This window comes from Heptranchias perlo, chromosome 2 (genome assembly GCF_035084215.1).
Source record: "Heptranchias perlo isolate sHepPer1 chromosome 2, sHepPer1.hap1, whole genome shotgun sequence".
Taxonomy (NCBI): Eukaryota; Metazoa; Chordata; class Chondrichthyes; order Hexanchiformes; family Hexanchidae; genus Heptranchias; species Heptranchias perlo.
In genome coordinates, this window is record NC_090326.1 from 161620797 (window position 1) to 161641010 (window position 20214).

The 20214-nt window shown below is 46.4% G+C and overlaps 1 protein-coding gene across 1 annotated transcript in view; it reads right to left on the reverse strand.

Moving 5' to 3' along the window:
• The window catches only part of mindy4 (MINDY lysine 48 deubiquitinase 4), a 168118-nt gene extending 148230 nt beyond the window's left edge, over nt 1–19888 (reverse strand). The window contains exons 1-5 of the mRNA XM_067968294.1: nt 19728–19888; nt 10142–10261; nt 8299–8531; nt 6664–6940; nt 3719–4212 (exon numbers count right to left, since the gene is read on the reverse strand). Coding sequence (XP_067824395.1) covers nt 3719–4212; nt 6664–6940; nt 8299–8531; nt 10142–10261; nt 19728–19841 — 1238 coding nt within the window. The 5' untranslated portion in view covers nt 19842–19888. The remainder of the gene's footprint in view (nt 1–3718; nt 4213–6663; nt 6941–8298; nt 8532–10141; nt 10262–19727) is intronic.
• Between the last annotated feature and the right edge of the window lie 326 nt (nt 19889–20214).

Below are 20214 nucleotides of genomic sequence, written 5' to 3' on the forward strand. Positions count from 1 at the left end.
TTTGATCACCTGTCCTAACATCTCATTGTGGTTTGGAAGTGTATGACTTCCACACTGAAAGCCTCCAACTATATTGGGCTTGGAAAGTATAATCATCGGGTCACTCTCAACCGATCAGTCTTCTGGAGGCACTTCATGGACTTCACATTGTATGTGAGAAAGCGAAACAGTACAAAGTCAATACCATATAATATATTTACAGTGGGGTTACGAGGCACATCTCCAGTTGGCTGTGAACCAGGGCGAGCCCAATAACCTTCAGCTCCTCAACACAATGACAATTAGCACAAAGCCAGCTTTTTACACTTTCTTGTTTTGAAAAAGACCATCCCACCTAACTCTGGAAAATTCGACGGCTGTTGGTCATTGTGCGAAAAATTCTTTAGAATGATACAGCACAGAACGGCCCATCGTGCGTGTGTCGGCTCTTTGAAAGAGCTGTCCAATTAGTCCCACTCCCCCTGCTCTTTCTCCATACCCCTTGATATTTTTTCCTTTTCAAATATTTATCCAATTCCCTTTTGAAAGTTACTATTAAATCTGCTTCCACCGCCCTTTCAGGCAGTGCATTCCAGATCATCACAACTCGCTGTGTAAAAAAAAAAAATTTCTCCTCATCTCCCCTCTGGCTCTTTTGCCGATTATCTTAAATCTGTGTCCTCTGGTTACCGACCCTCCTGCCAGTGGAAACAGTTTCTCCCCATCTACTCTATCAAAACCCCTCTTAATTTTGAACACCTCTATTAAATCTCCCCTTAACCTTCTCTGCTCGGAGAAGAATCCCAGCTTCTCCACATTGCCGACCCTTCTGCCAGTGGAAACAGTTTCTCCCTACCTATTCTATCAAACCCCCTTGTATGTGCTTAAGTAAGCATTTGCCCGGCTCTGCTTTGCCCGAATAGAGAGTAGTGCGCGAAGGGCAACGTAACTCAGTGCTGGCCTCTCACGTAAATCAAAAACCACACTGGTATCAAACCAATAGGTGTGGGATAACTGCGTCAATGCAGGAGCTCCTCTCATTGTTTGTCTCTTCATCACTCGTACCCTCTCTCTCTGGAGCTTCCTCTAGCCCGTGCCAATCAGCACGCCAATTCTGGCCTCCTGTCCACCTCCAATCAGCTCCGCTCCTCCATTGCTGACCGAGCCGTCTGTGCAATTCCCTCTCCAGATCCCTCTGCCTTGCGTCTTCCCTCCCCACCTTTAAAAATCACCTCAAAGTTTCAACCGCGCTTTTGGTCATCTCTCCTGAATCTTCCTCTACCTCATTCAATTAGCCAATTATTCACGTGTGAGTCGAGACAACGACTTTTAGCAGAGCTTTTGATCCTGGCGGGGGTCGGGGGGGGGGGGGGGGGGGGGGGGGAGTACAAATCTAACAACAACTTGCATTTATATAGCGCCTTAAACGTAGAAAAACATCCCAAGGTGCTTCACAGGAGAGCATTCAAACAAATATTGACACTGAGCCGAAGGAGACTTACGAACATACACAATTGACACAATCAGGAAAAGAACAGCTGGTCTGTCAAACCTGCCCCACCCCATGATGGCTGGACCATCATGACTAAACACTTCTTCCTAACCAACCCGCAGCCACTTTGACAAGAGACCAAAAGCTTGGTCAAAGAGGTAGGTTTTAAGCAGCGTCTTAAAGGAGGGGAGAGATGTAGAGCGGTGGAGAGGTTTAGGGAGGGAACACCAGAGCTTAGGGCCTAGTTAGCTGAAGGCTCGGCTGCCAATGGTGGAGTGATGAAAATCGGAGATGCGCAAGAGGCCAGAATGGGAGGAGCGCAGAGATCTCGGAGGGTTGTAGGGCTGGAGGAGGTCACAGAGATAGGGAGTAGTGAGACCATGGAGGGATTTGAACACGAGGATGAGAATTTTAAAATCGAGGCGTCGCTGGACCGGGAGCCAATGTAGGTCAGCGAGCACAGGGGCGATGGGTGAACGGGGCTTGGTGAGAGTTCGGATACGGGCAGCAAGAGTTTTGGATGAGCTGGGTTCAAGGTCAGGAGAGCATTGGGTATAGAAAACTATCCTCAAATTGACATCCACGCGTACACACCTCCAGGAGAAGTCTCTGGACCGTGGTCAGGAGCAGGAACACCAGCTGATTTTCCCACTCTAGCCCAGATGTGCTGCGATCAATTGCAACGTCTCTACCACCTACAAAGCAGTCGCAGCAATTCAAAAATAATTCACTGTACGAAGTGCTTCGAGACATTTCAAAGTGATAAAATGCGATATGAATGCAAATATTATTATTACCCCTAGGCTGACTGGGATCAGCCAACTCAGCAGAGACAGGTGAATAAAGGTTTGTCCCAGATTCACATTCAATCAGTGTGATTTTAACTAAATAATCGTTTGACAGGGCTCAGACTCGATGATCTGAATTGTGGCGATCATGTCACTGTGTAATCTTGGCACTGAGTCTACAGCACAGAAACAGGCCATTTGGCCAAGCTGGTCTATGCCGGCGTTTATGCTCCACATGAGGCTCCTCTATCTAACCCTAAGATTCAGCAACTTTCTGCATTTCACCCAGAGCAAAGGAATTTTCTTTGCTAACAAAGATCTGGTAAGTAATATTTCAGTGTATTGTGGATGATGTGAAACCTGCATTCAGTTCGAACACTTAACGCCGTGTTTTAGCATCTTTTTGATCAGTGCCCCCTCTGGTGGCCTGGTGAAGAATTACAAGCGAGCTGCATTCCTCAACATAAAAATGATCAGGTATGAATCAAAGGCAGGGAAAGCAAGCAGATAAACTTCCAATGAGGAAAGAAGAAATTGCATTTATGTAACGCTTTGCATGACCACAGCACCAAAACGCTTTACCTCCAACTAAATACTTTTTAAAGTGTCATGTTGTAATGTTGGAAAACGCAGCAGGTAAATTGCACACAGCAAGGTCCCAAGAACAGCAATGAGATAAGTGACCAGATAATCTGTTTTTGGTGGTGTTAGTTGAGGGATAAATATTGGGCAGGACTCCCACTCCCCTGCTCTTCTTTGAAATAGTGGCCGTGGGATCTTTTACGTCTACCTGAGGGGGCAGACGGGGCCTCGGTTTAACATCTCATCCGAAAGACGGCACTTTCGACAGTGCAGCACTCCCTCAGTACTGCACTGGGACTGCCAGCCTAGATTGTGTGCTCCAGTCTCTGGAGTGGGGCTTCTACGCACGACCTTCTGATTCACAGGCGAGACTGCTACCCCAACTGAGTCATGGCTGGCACCTTATAGCTACTAAGGACGTGTGGAAACAACGAATCAATCATGAACAACAGGCAGAAGTCATCGATAAGAGGAGATGCTGAACTCGCAATGTGGGCTCACTAATAGCGCTGTTGTTACGTGCACTGCCAGTGTGGAAGCAGTCTACAAGGACCAAGAAAATCCCAGGTTCGTGCTAAATGAAATGTTAAATATGGCAGTGGGAACTGCAACTGGCCTCAGCACACGCGCACGTTTTCTAGGAGGGTTTACTGGATAGGGTTGACAAGCAGATATTCCTTGCAAGTCTTTCTTCTCCTTGGCCAGGGGACAACGAGACCAGTTTGCAGTGACCACCTGTTTCCCAAGTGAGATCAGTGCAAACTAGGGATCCAACCTGGAACTCTCTCGGCCTGTCCGGCCCAATTATCCACCGACTCATCAAGCAAGGATATTCATCTGCTGATGGTATAGCAGTATGAATGCAGGACGTGCATACCTGGAATGTAGATCTTCCATCTTCTTAACATCACTATCTCTTGCCTTGTGCTCGATGTTTATGCAGTCTGGAGCAAACTTCACTTTTCTGCTCTTCTCTGGCAAGTTGGCGTTGAGGTTAGAAAGCAGTTTCTTCTCCTGCCCGCTTGGGGCCTGGCCTCTTTCTCTGTCCGAAAGCTTTTCCGCACCTAGATCGTCCGCAGTATCATGGAACCATCTGAAATCTTGAGGCTTCTGACTGCTGCGGCTGCCCGGAAAGAGGCCAGAGGGCTTCTTCTGTGAGTAGTCCTGAGCAGGGGCGGGGTCTGCCGCCGACACATCATCCAGGTGCGTGCCGGCGGGCAGCCATTCGGAGCTGGCCGCACACTCGGACGAGCTGCCCGCCTGCCGCAAGTAGCCCTTCAGGCAGGAACCACTGTCGGAGTCGCTGTCAATTGGGTACAAAGCCAGGCTCGATCCAGAGGCCCTTTTGCTCAGGCGCTTTTTGGAGGAATCCTGCACAAAATTGGAAAAAGTCATTAGAAAAGATCATCCAAGGGGTGCGAGGGTTAGTCTACTCAAAGACTGAAGCGCTTGCAAGGGTTAGTGTACACAAGGAGTCGACCGTACGTAAGGGTTAGCACATGGAGGATACTCTAGGGTTAGCGTACTCCAGTGTTACGGTATCATCTGTGTGAAGACTGCATTTGTAATTGGGTCTGGAGCTTTATTTTGTGTTCATTAAAGTGAGCAATGCTAGTGCTGGAGAGTAAAGCACACTCTAATTCGGGCACCCAGTCTCAGCATCAAGTATTGCCAGGTTAGGTTTAGCAATGACTAGATACAGAGTAAAGCGCCCTCTACTCTGCCTCAACAAAGTGCCTCATCCCCAATATAAGAATCGCAGCCCCTCCTGCACATATATGTTTCCCATTAGATTACTTCTCTAAATGAGATTACTAGTTTTGGGTTAGTGCCCACAGGTCTGGATTAAGACTGCCTAAACGTATTTCAATACGGCCTTTACAGCCAGCAGATAGAGAAGACATCCTATTGGTCTGGGCTGGATCTAAGCTCAGGCCCCAGAGTGCCAGCCACGTGTCTAACCCACTCCTGCTCTTTATAGACCATGACCTTGTCCAGAACAGTAGAACCAGAGGACACGGCCTGCGCTTTAAGGGGAGGTAAATTCAAAACTAATATGCAGAAACAATATTTCAGTGAACGAGTGGACAACCTTTGGAACAAACTCCCTCGGGAGGCGGTGGAAGCAGTTTCATTCAAATAGGAACATTGGGAACATTAGGAAAAGGAGTAGGGCATTCAGCCCCTCAAGCCCCATTCAATTAGATCATGGCTGACCTGCACCTCAATTCCATTTTCCTGCCTTTGCTCCATATTCCTTGATATCATTTGATAGATTTCATTCAGAAAATAACACTTGGGGATACAAGTATATGAGCAATTTGTGACATGACATTTGGTAAATGTAACATGCTTGGGACGAACAAGGTGACTTTGGACTGTTGGTGACTATGGTTCCCAAATCTCTCCACCACTGGGGTTTTTTTTTAAAATTCATTCATGGGATGTGGGCATCGCTGGCAAGGCCAGCATTTATTGCCCATCCCTAATTGCCCTTGATAAGGTGGTGGCGATCTGCCTTCTTGAACTGAGCGGGATTGTACAACTGAGTGACTTGCTCAGCCATTTCAGAGGGCCGTTAAGAATCAACCACATTGCTGTGGGTCTGGAGCCACATATAGGCCAGACCAGGTAAGGGCGGCAGGTTTCCTTCCCTAAAGGGCATTAGTGAACCAGGTGGGTTTTTACAATAATCCGGGTAGTTTCATGGTCACCATTACCATTACTAGAGTTTATTTTATTTAACTGAATTTAAATTCCCCAGCTGCCATGGCAGGATTTGAACTCATGTCTCCAGGTCACTAGTCCAGTAACATAACCAGTGTGCTCCCATACCCATACCGTTCCTCACCTCACCTGTCTGGGTCTGTTGTAGACTAATTGATAGAGATTGATTGCTATGATTAGTCAACAACTCCATTCTCGTTGTATTGTGCAACTACCAGGGCGGTAGAAGATGAACTAGATGGACCTTAGTCTTTTATCGTCTAGCAGTTGCTATGTTTTCTGGGGAACTACGGAACTTATTTTGGGTTTTTGTCCCCCAACTTTCACCAGTTTTCTCCCCTCCTGACCTCTTGCTTAGACACAGTTGCAAGGCACCAACAGTTCTCTGATACCACAGGCAAAGTCTCTTCTTCAAACGTGAACCTAAACACCAAGGGTGTCAAATTGCCCTTTAAACAAAAACAAAACCAGGACTATGTCCTTGACGTTGCCGTACCAACACATTAATGAAACTGACTTCTCAGGAATTGCACATTTCAAAGTTGCAAGAGAGAGAGAGAGAGAGAGAAACATAGAAATTTACGGCACAGAAGGAGGCCATTCAGCCCATCGTGTCTGTGCCGAGAAAGAGGGAAAGAAGGAAAGAAACAAACGTGCATTTATATAGCACCTCTCACTCCCCTGCCCTTCTTCGAATAGTGCCATGGGATCTTTTACATCAGAGTGCAGACAGGGTCTCGGCTTAATATCTCATCCGAACGACGGCACCTCCGACAGCACCCCAAGTACTACACTGGGAGTGTGAGCCTAGATTATGGGCTCAATTCTCTGGCAGTGGGACTTGAACCCACAACTTTCTGACTCAGAGGCAAGAGTGCTACCAACTGAGTCATGGCTGACACCTGAATGGGCAAATTACTGGAGGGTTTCCAGTCCTCAGGGAAACGTGCTGTACTGTAAGTCGCCGCCCTCAAGAGAGAGGGGGACAATAATGCAGGGACGGAAGAAAAAACAATTTCATTGCATTCTGGAATCTACTTGGGATAGCGATAGTGCCTCGACTGCTCTCAGTCAAGTGATCCAGTAACTACCCACCTCCTGTACTGTGCGGACTGGCCCAGCCATCATGCCTCGTACAATGCGGCTGGACCGTGACCTCTGTTGTTCTATATTTGTTCCTCTGGTTTCCATGGGAAACACGCCAGCCCTGGAAGAATCTGATGAAAGGATGTTAACAGGCAGGATTCCTGGTTCACCTCCTGAAGGGCATCCATTGCCACTCGGAGGTCTATCCTTCTTCTTCAGTGTACTCTGTAGAGTCTTGGAAGAAGGCGCAGACATACAGGCCAAACTAGCTGAATCATTAGAGAACCTAGAAATGGAACAGAATAACGGTTATCTGGTAGTGATTACAATGAGGAAAGTTACACTGACGAATAGAATTTTCTTGCCAGCGCCAAGTGCTCCCAGTTCAAGTCCATTAAAACCAGGTGCAGAGATGCAGTGAATTGAACTTGTGACTTCCATATGCAACTTTGTTACTGGTGTATTTTTCAGTAAACCACTGGGCCTGTCGTATAATCGCTACTGGTGCTTACACACTGTGGGGTTCGTGGGAGCAAATAGAAGCTGGATAAGTAGGTCTTAGAATGGGATTGAAGTTACAGGATCAGAGCAAGCCAAAACGATCAAACGCTCTGTGGGCATGATGGTTTTGTGCTGCTGGAAACACAATCTGAGGGTGGGAAACTTTTCTTAAAAATACAGATGAAATGTTAGACGTCAACAGTTCTTACACTCGGCGTCACTGGTGCAGGGCAACATCCTCACTGAAGGAGTGGCAACTGAGGTGATGAATTTGCAGTGATTGCACATGATAATCAACAGTCGGCACCAGAAAATAGCACTATCACTGTTTAAATTCCATTCCACAAACAACCCTGTTCTGTGATTGAAACATTAACTGGGGGTGTGGTGGTGGTTGGCCAGGTAGTCCGTTATGCCTAGTCTCCTGCAACATGGACACCCCGTAATCAACTGACAAAAGCCCTAATTTAGTCAATCTTGTAGAAAACCCTGCCGAGTGCTGATGAAACATATTTCAATAGTGCTGTGTAGAATCTCATCCACCATCGGCCTTGTGATTTACATGGAATTTACAACACCGAAACAGGCCATTCGGCCCAACGGGTCTATGCTGGTGTTTATGCTCCATACGAGCCTCCTCCCTCCCTACTTCATCTAACCCTATCAGCATATCCTTCTATTCCTTTCTCCCTCATGTACTTATCTAGCTTCCCCTTAAATGTATCTATACTATTCACCTCAACTATTCCTTGTGATAGTGAGTTCCACATTCTAACCACTCTCTGGGTAAAGAAGTTTCTTCTGAATTCCTTATTGGATTTATTAGTGACCATCTTATATTTGTGTTCTCTAGTTTTGGATTTCCCCACATGTGGAAACATCTTCTCTACGTCTACTCTATCAAACCTTTTCATAATCTTAAAGACCTCTATTAGGTCACCCCTCAGACTTTTCTTTTCTAGAGAAAAGAGCCCCAGCCTGTTCAGTCTTTCCTGATAGTTATAACCTCTCAGTTCTGGTATCGTCATTTGAACTTGAACATTACCACGCTCTCGTTAGCTGCCCATTTGCCATTGGGCTACTGGAGCCACCTTTCCAGTATTAGAAAGCAATTGTCATGCACCAATGTTGGGCTGATTGTACCTGCAAGTCTCTGTTTTATTCAAGTCGTGAAATGCTGGACCTCCACCTTTGTCCTCATCAGAAAGGTCGTAGATGTTTACGAAGGTACTGTCAAAACGCACACCTGTGGCTCGCTGGCTTACTATAGCTGGCGCTCGAAAATTGTCCCGCGCCAAATTCTTTGTGTTCTCAGAACTGTCCAGGAAGTATTTTGTGATTATCTCGAGCATTGTCTTTAAAGGCATCACTTGAGCCTGCAAAACAGTTTCAAAAAAGGATACAATTTATGCCCAAATGGTCAATGAGGTTGGACAAGTTAAGAATCCTCATTGCAAAGTAAAACATTCACTGGTCTCCTACATTTATGCATTTAAGGGGAAGCTAGATAAGCACATGAGGGAGAAAGGAATAGAAGGGTTAGATGAAGTAGGGAGGGAGGAGACTCGTGTGGAGTAATAACACTGGCATGGACCAGTTGGGCCGAATGGCCTGTTTCTGTGCTGTAGTTTCGATGTGATTCGATGTATTTGGCTGATGTACATTCCTCCAATTCTTGCCTCTTGAACATCCCCAATTTCCTTCGCCCCTCCATTGGCGGCCGTGCCTTTAGCTGTCTAGACCCTAAGCTCTGGAATTCTCTCCACCTCTCTCTCCTTCTTTGAGACGCTCCTTAAAACCTACCTCTTTCACCAAGCTTTTGGTCACCTGTCCTAATATCCAAATGTGGCTTGGTGTCAAATTTTGTTTGATAATGCAACGGTGAAGCGCCTTGGGACGTTTTTTTGCCGTGTTAAAGGCGCTATAGGTAGCCCCCAAGAAAGCGTGCTTGGTCCTCCAAGTTCATCATCTTCATCAATTACCCAGCGAGAGTCCATCAATGATTTCCACCTACCTCTACTCTACAAAAGGATTTTTAAAAATCTGAATTACATTCAGTTCTTTGGTTTGCTAATCATAACTGATTTATGGAGGGGCGAACAAATAGCAAACACATTTGGAAAAGTTGGCAGAAGCATGAGAAACTTAAAAAAAAATAGGTCTGATGTACTTATCACCATCTATAGGCTCATCGTTCTAGACAGAGCCTATAACAACCTAAATGATAGATTACTGCAGCCTTGTTTGGAAATTTGCACAAAAAACCCGTCTCTAGTTCTTCGACTCGGTCAAAAACCACGCAGACAAGTGAATTTGATGAGGGCTTACTCCATGTTAAGAGTCTTTGCTTATGGTGCTGGGATCTCAGTGCTGTACAGCTCATAAGATTGTAACCACAGCACACCTCAAGATTTGTTAACCAAGAACCTGACACATATAAGGATTGTAACCAGAGGACACAGATTTGAGGTAATTGGCAAAGATGAGATGAGGAGAATTTTTTTTTTTTTTTTTTAAACACAGCGAGTTGTTATGATCTGGAATGCACTGCCTGAAAGGGCGGTGGAAGCAGATTCATTAGTAACTTTCAAAAGGAAATTGGAGAAATACTTGGAGGAGAAGACTGCAGTGCTTTGGGGTAACAGCAGGGGAATGGGACTAATTGGATAGCTCTTTCAAAGAGCCAGCACAGGCAAGATGGGCCGAGTGGCCTCCTCCTGTGCTGCAAGGTTCTATATCTTTTACCTACCCCAAAAGAATTCTGCAAGATTGGCATACATGCTCCCACAGAGCACGAAGGCTTGCTTTAAAGAGGTGAGCCTGTCCCAATGGAGGAATAAAATCCCGTTAAGTGACAGGGTACTGTATGTCAAGCGAAGCCTATAAGTGAAGCCATTACTTGAAAGCCACTGCTGATCACACAGCTTTTGACATTCATCCCAGCTCCAGTCATTCATTCAGCAATTGAAGTACAATCCTTATTCACCTTGTTCTGTTTATAAAGTGATTCCAGGTGCAGCACTTTCTTCAGCTCATTTCGGGTATTAATGCTGGTCTCTGTGCGTGGAAGCTCTTGGTCCATGGCAGAAATAGTCTTCTTTAGACCCTGCAAGGGGGTGGGGGGGGGGGGGGGTGAAATATATTGAAATTCAGCTGTACAAACATTTTTTTAACCTTCTTACTGGAACAGATTATTTCAGATCTCAGTCATGCAATTATTAGTGACGTACATCTTCTACAGGTAGAAATAATGGAGCCGGCTGAATTTTTCTTGGCAACTTTTGATCCTCAAATCCCTTTACATAGCAATGAAATGGTCCTAGATTCAAACCCCACTCATTGCTAACCAGTGGCCTTGCTGCAAAGTGCACGAGTGAACCCTGGACGAGAACAAGGTCAAGCTTGGCTCTGAGGCCCCCTCCTGTGATAACAGGACACTTAGAAAATAATAATAGGATTTGGCAGAGTCAATATGGATTTATGAAAGGGAAATCGTGTTTGACAAACCTATTGGAGTTCTTTGAGGATGAAACTAGTAGAATAGATAAGGGGGAACCAGTGGACCTGGTGTATTTGGATTTTCAGAAGGCGTTCGATAAGGTCCCACACAGGAGGTTGGTGAACAAAGTTAGAGCACATGCAATTGGGGGTAATATACTGGCATGGATTGAGAATTGGTTAACAGACAGAAAACAGAGAGTAGGAATAAATGAGTCTTCTTCAGGTTGGCAGACTGTGACTAGTGGGGTACCGCAGGGATCGGTGCTTGGGCCCCAGCTATTCACAATCTAAATCAATGATTTGGATGAGGGGACCAAATGTAATATTTCCAAGTTTGCTGATGACACAAAACGAGGTGGGAATGTGAGTTGTGAGGAGGATGCAAAGAGGCTTCAAGGGGATATAGACAGGCTAAGTGAGTGGGCAAGAACATGGCAGATGGAATATAATGTGGAAAAGTGTGAAGTTATCCACTTTGATAGGAAAAACAGAAATGCAGAGTATTTTTTAAATGGTGAGAGATTGGGAAATGTTGATGTTCAAAGGGACCTGGGTGTCCTTGTACATGAGTCACTGAAAGCTAACAGGTGCAGCAAGTAATTAGGAAGGCAAATGGTATGTGGGCCTTTATTACAAGAGGATTTGAGTACAGGAGTAAAGATGTCTTACTGCAATTATATAGGACTTTGGTGAGACTGCACCTGGAGTATTGTGTACAATGTTAGTCTCCTTACCTAAGAAAGGATATACTTGCCATAGAGGGAGTGCAATGAAGGTTCACCAGACTGATTCCTGGGATGGCGGGATTGTCGTAGGAGGAGAGATTGAGTAGACTAGGCCTGTGTTCTTTAGAGTTTAGATGAATGAGAGGTGATCTCACTGAAACATACAAAATTCTTACAGGTCGCGACAGGGTAGATGCAGGGAGGATGTTTCCTGTGGCTGGGGAGTCTAGAACCAGGGGTCACAGTCTCAGAAAAAGGGGTAGGCCATTTACGACTGAGAGGAGGAGAAATTTCTTCACTCAGAGGGTGATGAATCTTTGGAATTCTTTACGCCAGAGTGCTGTGGAGGCTCAGTCATTGAGTACACTCGAAACAGGGATCGATAGATTTCTAGATATTAAAGGCATCATGGGACATGTGGACGGTGCAGGAAAATGGTGTTGAGGTAGAAGATCAGCCATGATCTTGTAGAATGGTGGAGCAGGCTCGAGGGGCGGATGGCCCACTTCTGCTCCTATTTCATATGTTCTTAATACTCACTCGTCATATGTGCAGAATAGCCAACACCCACGGACCAGTACTTCAGAAGAGAAGTTGAGAAAACTGCGTTACCATAGACCATACAAGACCAATTTAATCTCCTGGAGGAAGGTTCTGCAATGTTTCTGCTTGCCCCCAAACACAACTCGAGCAAAACTCCAGCTTACATATCTAACCTTACACACACCTCGCTCGGCATGACATTTTCACGGCTCCAGCAGCTTAGCAACCATAATGCTGCACAATGCATTCTTCAATTATCCTTATAACTCTCCATTCTCTTCCTAGCAGATCATTATTAAAGATCTTAATCAAGACAACGTGGATTGTTTGAGTTGGGAGTCTGTGCTACATAGGCACTATTCGAAGTCCTTTAGGGAAGGAAACCTGCCGTCCTTACCCAGTCTGGCCTATATGTGACTCCAGACCCACAGCAATGTGGTTGATTCTTAATTGCCCTCTGAAATGGCCCAGCAAGCCACTCAGTTGTAAAATCTCGCTACGAAAAGTCACAATAAGAATAAAACCGGACGGACCACCCGGCATCGGACCACTAGGCACCGGACACGACAACGGCAAAACACCAAGCCCAGTCGACCGTGCAAGGTCCTCCTTACTAACATCTGGGGACTTGTGCCAAAATTGGGAGAGCTGTCCCACAGACTAGTCAAGCAACAGTCTGACACAGCCATACTCACAGAATCATATCTTTCAGCCAACGTCCCAGACTCTTCCATCACCATCCCTGGGTATGTCCTGTCCCACCGGCAGGACAGACCCACCAGAGGTGGCGGTACAGTGATATACAGTCAGGAGGGAGTGGCCCTGGGAGTCCTCAACATTGACTCTGGACCCCATGAAATCTCATGGCATCAGGTCAAACATGGGCAAGGAAACCTCCTGCTGATTACCACCTACCGTCCTCCCTCAGCTGATGAATCAGTCCTCCTCCATGTTGAGCACCACTTGGAGGAAGCACTGAGGGTAGCAAGGGCACAAAATGTACTCTGGGTGGGGGACTTCAATGTCCATCACCAAGAGTGGCTCGGCAGCACCACTACTGACCGAGCTGGCCGAGTCCTGAAGAACATAGCTGCTAGACTGGGCCTGCAGCAGGTGGTGAGCGAACCAACACGAGGGAAGAACTTACTTGACCTCGTCCTCACCAATCTACCTGTCGCAAATGCATCTGTCCATGACAGTATTGGTAGGAGTGACCACCGCACAGTCCTCGTGGAGATGAAGTCCCGTCTTCGCACTGAGGACACCATCCAACGTGTTGTGTGGCACTACCACCGTGCTAAATGGGATAGATTCAGAATGGATCTAGCAGCTCAAAACTGGGCATCCATGAGGCGCTGTGGGCCATCAGCAGCAGCAGAATTGTATTCCAGCACAATCTGTAACCTCATGGCCCGGCATATTCCTCACTCTACCATTACCAACAAGCCAGGGGATCAACCCTGGTTCACTGAGGAGTGTAGAAGAGCATGCCAGGAGCAGCACCAGGCGTACCTAAAAATGAGGTGCCAACCTGGTGAAGCTACAACACAGGACTACATGCATGCTAAACAGCGGAAGCAACATGCTATAGACAGAGCTAAGCGATTCCACAACCAATGGATCAGATCAAAGCTCTGCAGTCCTGCCACATCCAGTCGTGAATGGTGGTGGACAATTAAACAACTAACGGGAGGAGAAGGCTCTGCAAACATCCCCATTCTCAATGATGGCGGAGTCCAGCACGTGAGTGCAAAAGACAAGGCTGAAGCGTTTGCAACCATCTTCAGCCAGAAGTGCCAGTGCCGAGTGGATGATCCATCTCAGCCTCCTCCCGATATCCCCACCATCACGGAAGCCAGTCTTCGGCCAATTCGATTCACTCCACGTGATATCAAGAAACGGCTGAGTGCACTGGATACAGCAAAGGCTATGGGCCCCGACAACATCCCAGCTGTAGTGCTGAAGACTTGTGCTCCAGAACTAGCTGCGCCTCTAGCCAAGCTGTTCCAGTACAGCTACAACACTGGCATCTACCCGACAATGTGGAAAATTGCCCAGGTATGTCCTGTCCACAAAAAGCAGGACAAATCCAATCCGGCCAATTACTGCCCCATCAGTCTACTCTCAATCATCAGCAAAGTGATGGAAGGTGTCATCGACAGTGCTATCAAGCGGCACTTACTCACCAATAACCTGCTCACCGATGCTCAGTTTGGGTTCCGCCAGGACCACTCGGCTCCAGACCTCATTACAGCCTTGGTCCAAACATGGACAAAAGAGCTGAATTCCAGAGGTGAGGTGAGAGTGACTGCCCTTGACATCAAGGCAGCATTTGACCGAGTGTGGCACCAAGGAGCCCTAGTAAAATTGAAGTCAATGGGAATCAGGGGGAAAACTCTCCAGTGGCTGGAGTCATACCTAGCAAAGGAAGATGGTAGTGGTTGTTGGAGGCCAATCATCTCAGCCCCAGGGCATTGCTGCAGGAGTTCCTCAGGGCAGTGTCCGAGGCCCAACCATCTTCAGCTGCTTCATCAATGACCTTCCCTCCATCATAAGGTCAGAAATGGGGATGTTCGCTGATGACTGCACAGTGTTCAGTTCCATTCGCAACCCCTCAAATAATAAAGCAGTCCGAGCCCGCATGCAGCAAGACCTGGACAACATCCAGGCTTGGGCTCACAAGTGGCAAGTAACATTCGCGCCAGATAAGTGCCAGGCAATGACCATCTCCAACAAGAGAGTCCAACCACCTCCCCGACATTCAACGGCATTACCATCGCCGAATCCCCCACCATCAACATCCTGGGGGTCACCATTGACCAGAAACTTAACTGGACCAGCCATATAAATACTGTGGCTACGAGAGCAGGTCAGAGGCTGGATATTCTGCGGCGAGTGACTCACCTCCTGACTCCCCAAAGCCTTTCCACCATCTACAAGGCACAAGTCAGGAGTGTGATGGAATACTCTCCACTTGCCTGGATGAGTGCAGCTCCAACAACACTCAAGAAGCTCGACACCATCCAAGATAAAGCAGCCCGCTTGATTGGCACCCCATCCACCACCCTGAACATTCACTCCCTTCACCACCGGCGCACCGTGGCTGCAGTGTGCACTATCCACAGGATGCACTGCAGCAACTCGCCAAGGCTTCTTCGACAGCACCTCCCAAACCCGCGACCTCTACCACCTAGAAGGACAAGAGCAGCAGGCACATGGGAACACCACCACCTGCACGTTCCCCTCCAAGTCACACACCATCCCGACTTGGAAATATATCGCCGTTCCTTCATTGTCGCTGGGTCAAAATCCTGGAACTCCCTTCCTAACAGCACTGTGGGAGAACCGTCACCACACGGACTGCAGCGGTTCAAGGCGGCGGCTCACCACCACCTTCTCAAGGGCAATTAGGGATGGGCAATAAATGCTGGCCTCGCCAGCGACGCCCACATCCCGTGAACGAATAATAAAAAAAAAGAGCAGGGGAATTCTCCCCGGTTTCCTGGCCAATATTTATCCCTCAACCAACATCATTAGAAAAAAAAACAGGTGATCTGGTCATTAATACATTGCTTTTTGTGGGATCTTGCTGTGCGTAAATTGGCTGCCGCGTTTGCTACATTACAACAGTGATTACACTTCAAAAGGACTTCATTGGCTGTAAAGCACTTTGGGACGTCCTGAGGTCATGAAAGGTGCTATATAAATGCAAGTCTTTTTTTTCGCTGCATAGTCACAATTCAATTGGAACGCAATTCCTTCCAATTTCAAACCTCGCTTGTGGTGTGTTAACTTGATACTCAGCCTCTAATTCAGTCCTCTCAGTCCATGTTTAATAACCTACTTGTATTATCCCCTCTCACCATTTTCAGAATCTGGACTATGCTTCCTCTTGGCCTTCTTTTCACCAATGAAAACAAACAAGTTCAGCTCAGTCGGGTCTCTCTTTATGATTCAGAGTCTGGAATCCCAGCATCATCCCGAGGTCCCTCCCTTCGGAACCCTATCCAATGCAACAATGTCCTTCTAAAAGCAGGGTGCCCGTAACCACAAACCACAGTCCAAATGGGCAGGAAAAAAACACATACTTTGGCTTACAAACAGAACCACTGGTTTACAGTGACTGAATAAGTCAAATTATATTTTTATTATGTGGGATTCCAGGAATTTTAAGCAGTGTTTTGGGGAAAGTATGCACTTTTTATAATTTTCAGTGAAAATGGAAAATCTGCGGCCTTGCCTGTAATATACAAAGGGGCTACTATTCTATTTAATCATGGTCAATAGCTTATAGCAACTGAATTTTTACAAGGGATTCTGGGATTTGGGGGGGGATTTGCATTGCACAATTCTGTCCAGTTTTAAATAGAAACCAAAAACCAATAGCCTTGCCTATAATCCTAGTATTTGATTAGTCCTGTTTATATCCAGTGCATGTGAAGTCTTTCCATTCAGTGAATGGCCAATAATCACAGCAAAATTCTTTTCTATCTTAGTGCTTAGTAACTCACCCAATGCATCAAAGCTAAGATTGGAACCTCATTGTATAGGGAAATCACAAATGCCCACTCGAGTCCTAAACCCATCCCGTAGACCATCTATACACTGATTATGTGCAGAACTCCATTGGCCCTAGTCTATGGTACGTTGCCCAAGCAGACAATCTTCATGTGTTAACATAGGAACATGAGGAGGACATTCAGCACCTCGAGCCTGCTCCACCATTTAATTAGATGGCTGATCTGTACCTCAACTCCATTTACCCGCCTTAGCTCCATATCCCTTGATACCCTTACCTAACAAAAATTTATCAACCTTAGTCTTGAAAACTCCAATTGTCCCCCAGCATCCACAGCCTTTTGGGGCAGAGAATTTCAGATTTCCACTACCCTTTGTATGAAAAAGTGCTTTCTGATTTCCCTCCTGAACAGCCTAGCTCTAATTTTAAGATTATGTTCCCTTGTTTTTGATTCCCCCCATCAGAGGACATAGTTTCCCTGTATGTACCCTATCGAATTCTTTTAACATTTTAAACTCCTCAATCCGATCACCTCTCAATCTTCTATACTCAAGGGAATACAAGCCAAGTTTATTCAACCCTGTCCTCATAATTTAACCTTCTAAGCTCCGGTATTATTTTGGTGAATCTGCGCTGCACCCCCTCCAAGGCCAATATGTCCTACCTGAGGTGCGGTGCCCAAAACTGATTCCATTAGCCTTCTTGATCACTTTTTGTATCGGTCTACTAGCTTTCAATGATTTGTGTACTTGAACGCCCAAATCTCTTTGCTCCCCTACAGTTCCTAGTTTCTCACCATTTACAAAATATCCTAGGCAGTAGCATCTTCAACCCATTTGGCCATGGGGAGCACCCCAGTTGAGCTGTCTTCACCCAATATCCACACACATACTTTCCATTAGAAATCATTGGACAGCGATCAGGAGCAAGAACCATTTTCCACACTCTAAACTTGCAATGACCGTACCTTAGCCAAGATCAGCAACTCACAGCTTCACCTTAGAGGTTTACCAATGCCGATTTTCTTTTGGCATCTTTGGCAGATGACAATTTTTTTTAAATTACACCGTAACCAACAATATCATAGTAGGTACAGCGAGGTACATCGTGTCTGTGCCGGCCCTTTGAAAGAGCTATCTAATTAGTCCCATTGCCCTACTCTTTCCCCATAACCCTGTAAATATTTTCTCTTCAGGTATTCATCCAATTCCCTTTTGAAAGTTACTATTGAATCTGCTTCCACCGCCCTTTCAGGCAGTGCATTCCAGATCATTACAACTCGCTGCCTAAAAAAAAATGTTACCTCATGTCCTCTGGCTCTTTTGGTCGATCACCTGAAATCTGCGTCCTCTGGTTACCAACCTTTCTGCCACTGGAAACAGTTTCTCCTTATTTACTCTTATCAAAACCATTCATGATTTTGAACACCTCTATCAAATCTCCCCTTAACCTTCTCTGCTCTGAGGAGAACATTCCCAGCTTCTCCAGTCTTTCCACATGACTGAAGTCCCTCATCCCTGGTCCCATTCTAGTAAATCACTTCCGCACCCTCTCTAAAGCCTTAACAACCTTCCTAAAGTGTGGTGCCCAGAATTGTACACAATAGTCCAGCTGAGGTCTAACCAGTGTTTTATAAAAGTTTAGCATAACTTCCTTGCTTGTACTTTATGCCTCTATTAATAAAGCCCAGGTTCCGATATGCTTTTTTAACAGCCTTCTCACCTTGTCCTGCCACCTTCAAAGATTTATGTATGTGCAACACCAGATCTCTATTCCTGCACCCCCTTTAAAATTAAATATAACATTTTTTAAACTGTATGATGCCCTTGGTAGGTCAGTGCGGAAACAAAAAGGGTGAGATACTGAGCCATTCAGACCAGAAATCCCGGGTTCACTCTCCGGTCTGTGTTGAATTGGCTGATCCCAACCAGAGTAGTAGAAGTAAGCTTACTATACCTTTGGTTATGGTGGAGGGAGGAAAAACACAGCCAGGGATCCCACTCCTGATCGCCAGCCAGTGACCCCTGCATAAAGGCAGGAATACTTACTGATATGCAAATAGGTCATTATATATTAAAGCAAAGCAAAACAGTTTGAATTTGGAGTGCAGCCTACATTCACATTAATAATTATTTTCTTGGGTGGGTGCTCAAGTATATGCACTGTCCCACTATGTTACCAAGTATTGCGCATTCAAGGACTAAACAGGAGATAGGAACAGGGCCTAAAAATCTTTTTAAAAAAAGCATAGTAAGCCAGGATATTTTTTGGTAAGATCTGAGCTATTCTCAGTGAAATCTGGGATATATTCAGGACAGCTCTAGGATAATTTCAGTCAGATCTTGGGCATGTTATGCAAGGAAGTTATGCTAAACCTTTATAAATCTCTGGTTAGGCCTCAGCTGGAATATTGAATCCAATTCTGGACACCAAACGCCTGGAAGGATGTCAAGGCCTTAGAGAGGGTGCAGAGGAGATTTACCAAAAATGGTACCAGAGATGAGGAATTTCAGTTACGTGGAAAGACCGGAGAAGCTGGGATTGTTCTCCTTAGAGCAGAGAAGGTTAAGAGGAGATTTAATAGAGGTATTCAAAATTATGAGGGGATTTGATAGTTTCTCTTTATTTACTCTGTTTCCACTGACAGGAGGGTCAGTAACCAGAGGACACGGATTTAATGTAATTGGTAAAAGAACCAGAGGGGAGAGGAGGACAACATTTTTAGGCAGCGAGTTGTTATGATCTGGAATACACCACCTGAAAGGGTGATGGAAGCAGATTCAATAGCAATTTTTCAAAAGGCAATTAGATATAAAGTTGAAAAAGAAAAATGTGCAGGGCAATGGGGGACAGAGCAGGGAGGAGTGGGGCCAACTGGATAACTCTTTCAAAGAGCCAGCACAGGCACAATGGGCTAAATGGCCTCCTTCTGTGCTGTACAATTCTAGTCCCAATCAGACCTGGGATGTCCCACCTCAGAGATATTTCCCAATCAGGCACAGGAGCAGGCCATTCAGCCCCTCGAACCTATTCCGCCATTCACTGAGATCACGGCTGATCTGCATCTTAACTCCATCTTGGTTCCATATCCCCCTGACCATCAAAAATAAAAAATAGATAGGTGCGTGAGACGTTCACTGTCACATCTACAATATTTCCTCCCCCCCCCCCCAATCTGGGATTATTTCAAGTCAGCGTGCAGGAATTGCCTGCAGGCTCCTCCATAACAAGACACACGCAGTGGGAATGGGAACCAAGCGTCACTGCGCCTAGACCGAGTCTACCTTGCGACTGAGATACTCCCTCACTAGAGCCGCCGCTGTCTCTTCCACGTTGCTGCTTTCCATTCCAAAGGCCAGGGTGGGTGGTGAGGGGGGTTGATATGCTGCGTCCTTCATTCAAGTCGCCACCATCAAACTGCGCCAAGCTTTCTCCTCCCCTGCTGCTGTGCTGCTGCTGGGGAAATGCACCGCAGCCTCCTGCTAACTTGATAGCTGGAAGTCCCGCCCCCTTCGCCGTCCACCGATTGGCTGCAAGCGCACGCCGCCCGCCGATTCCCTTTGGCGGTTGGTCGGCTGCCCTGCCGATCAAAGTTGACGGCGTCAATAGAGTTTGGTTGCGGGCTCTTCCGTTGCTGAGGGAAGCGTCTGGGTAGCAACGGCGTTGTGGAGGCGCGCCTGCGCACTTTCCAGACAGAGTGGGGACGGTGGCAGTTGTTTAAAGGGGCAGCGACAGGTTTGCCTTTGCTCTTTAATGCTTTGAGGAAATGTT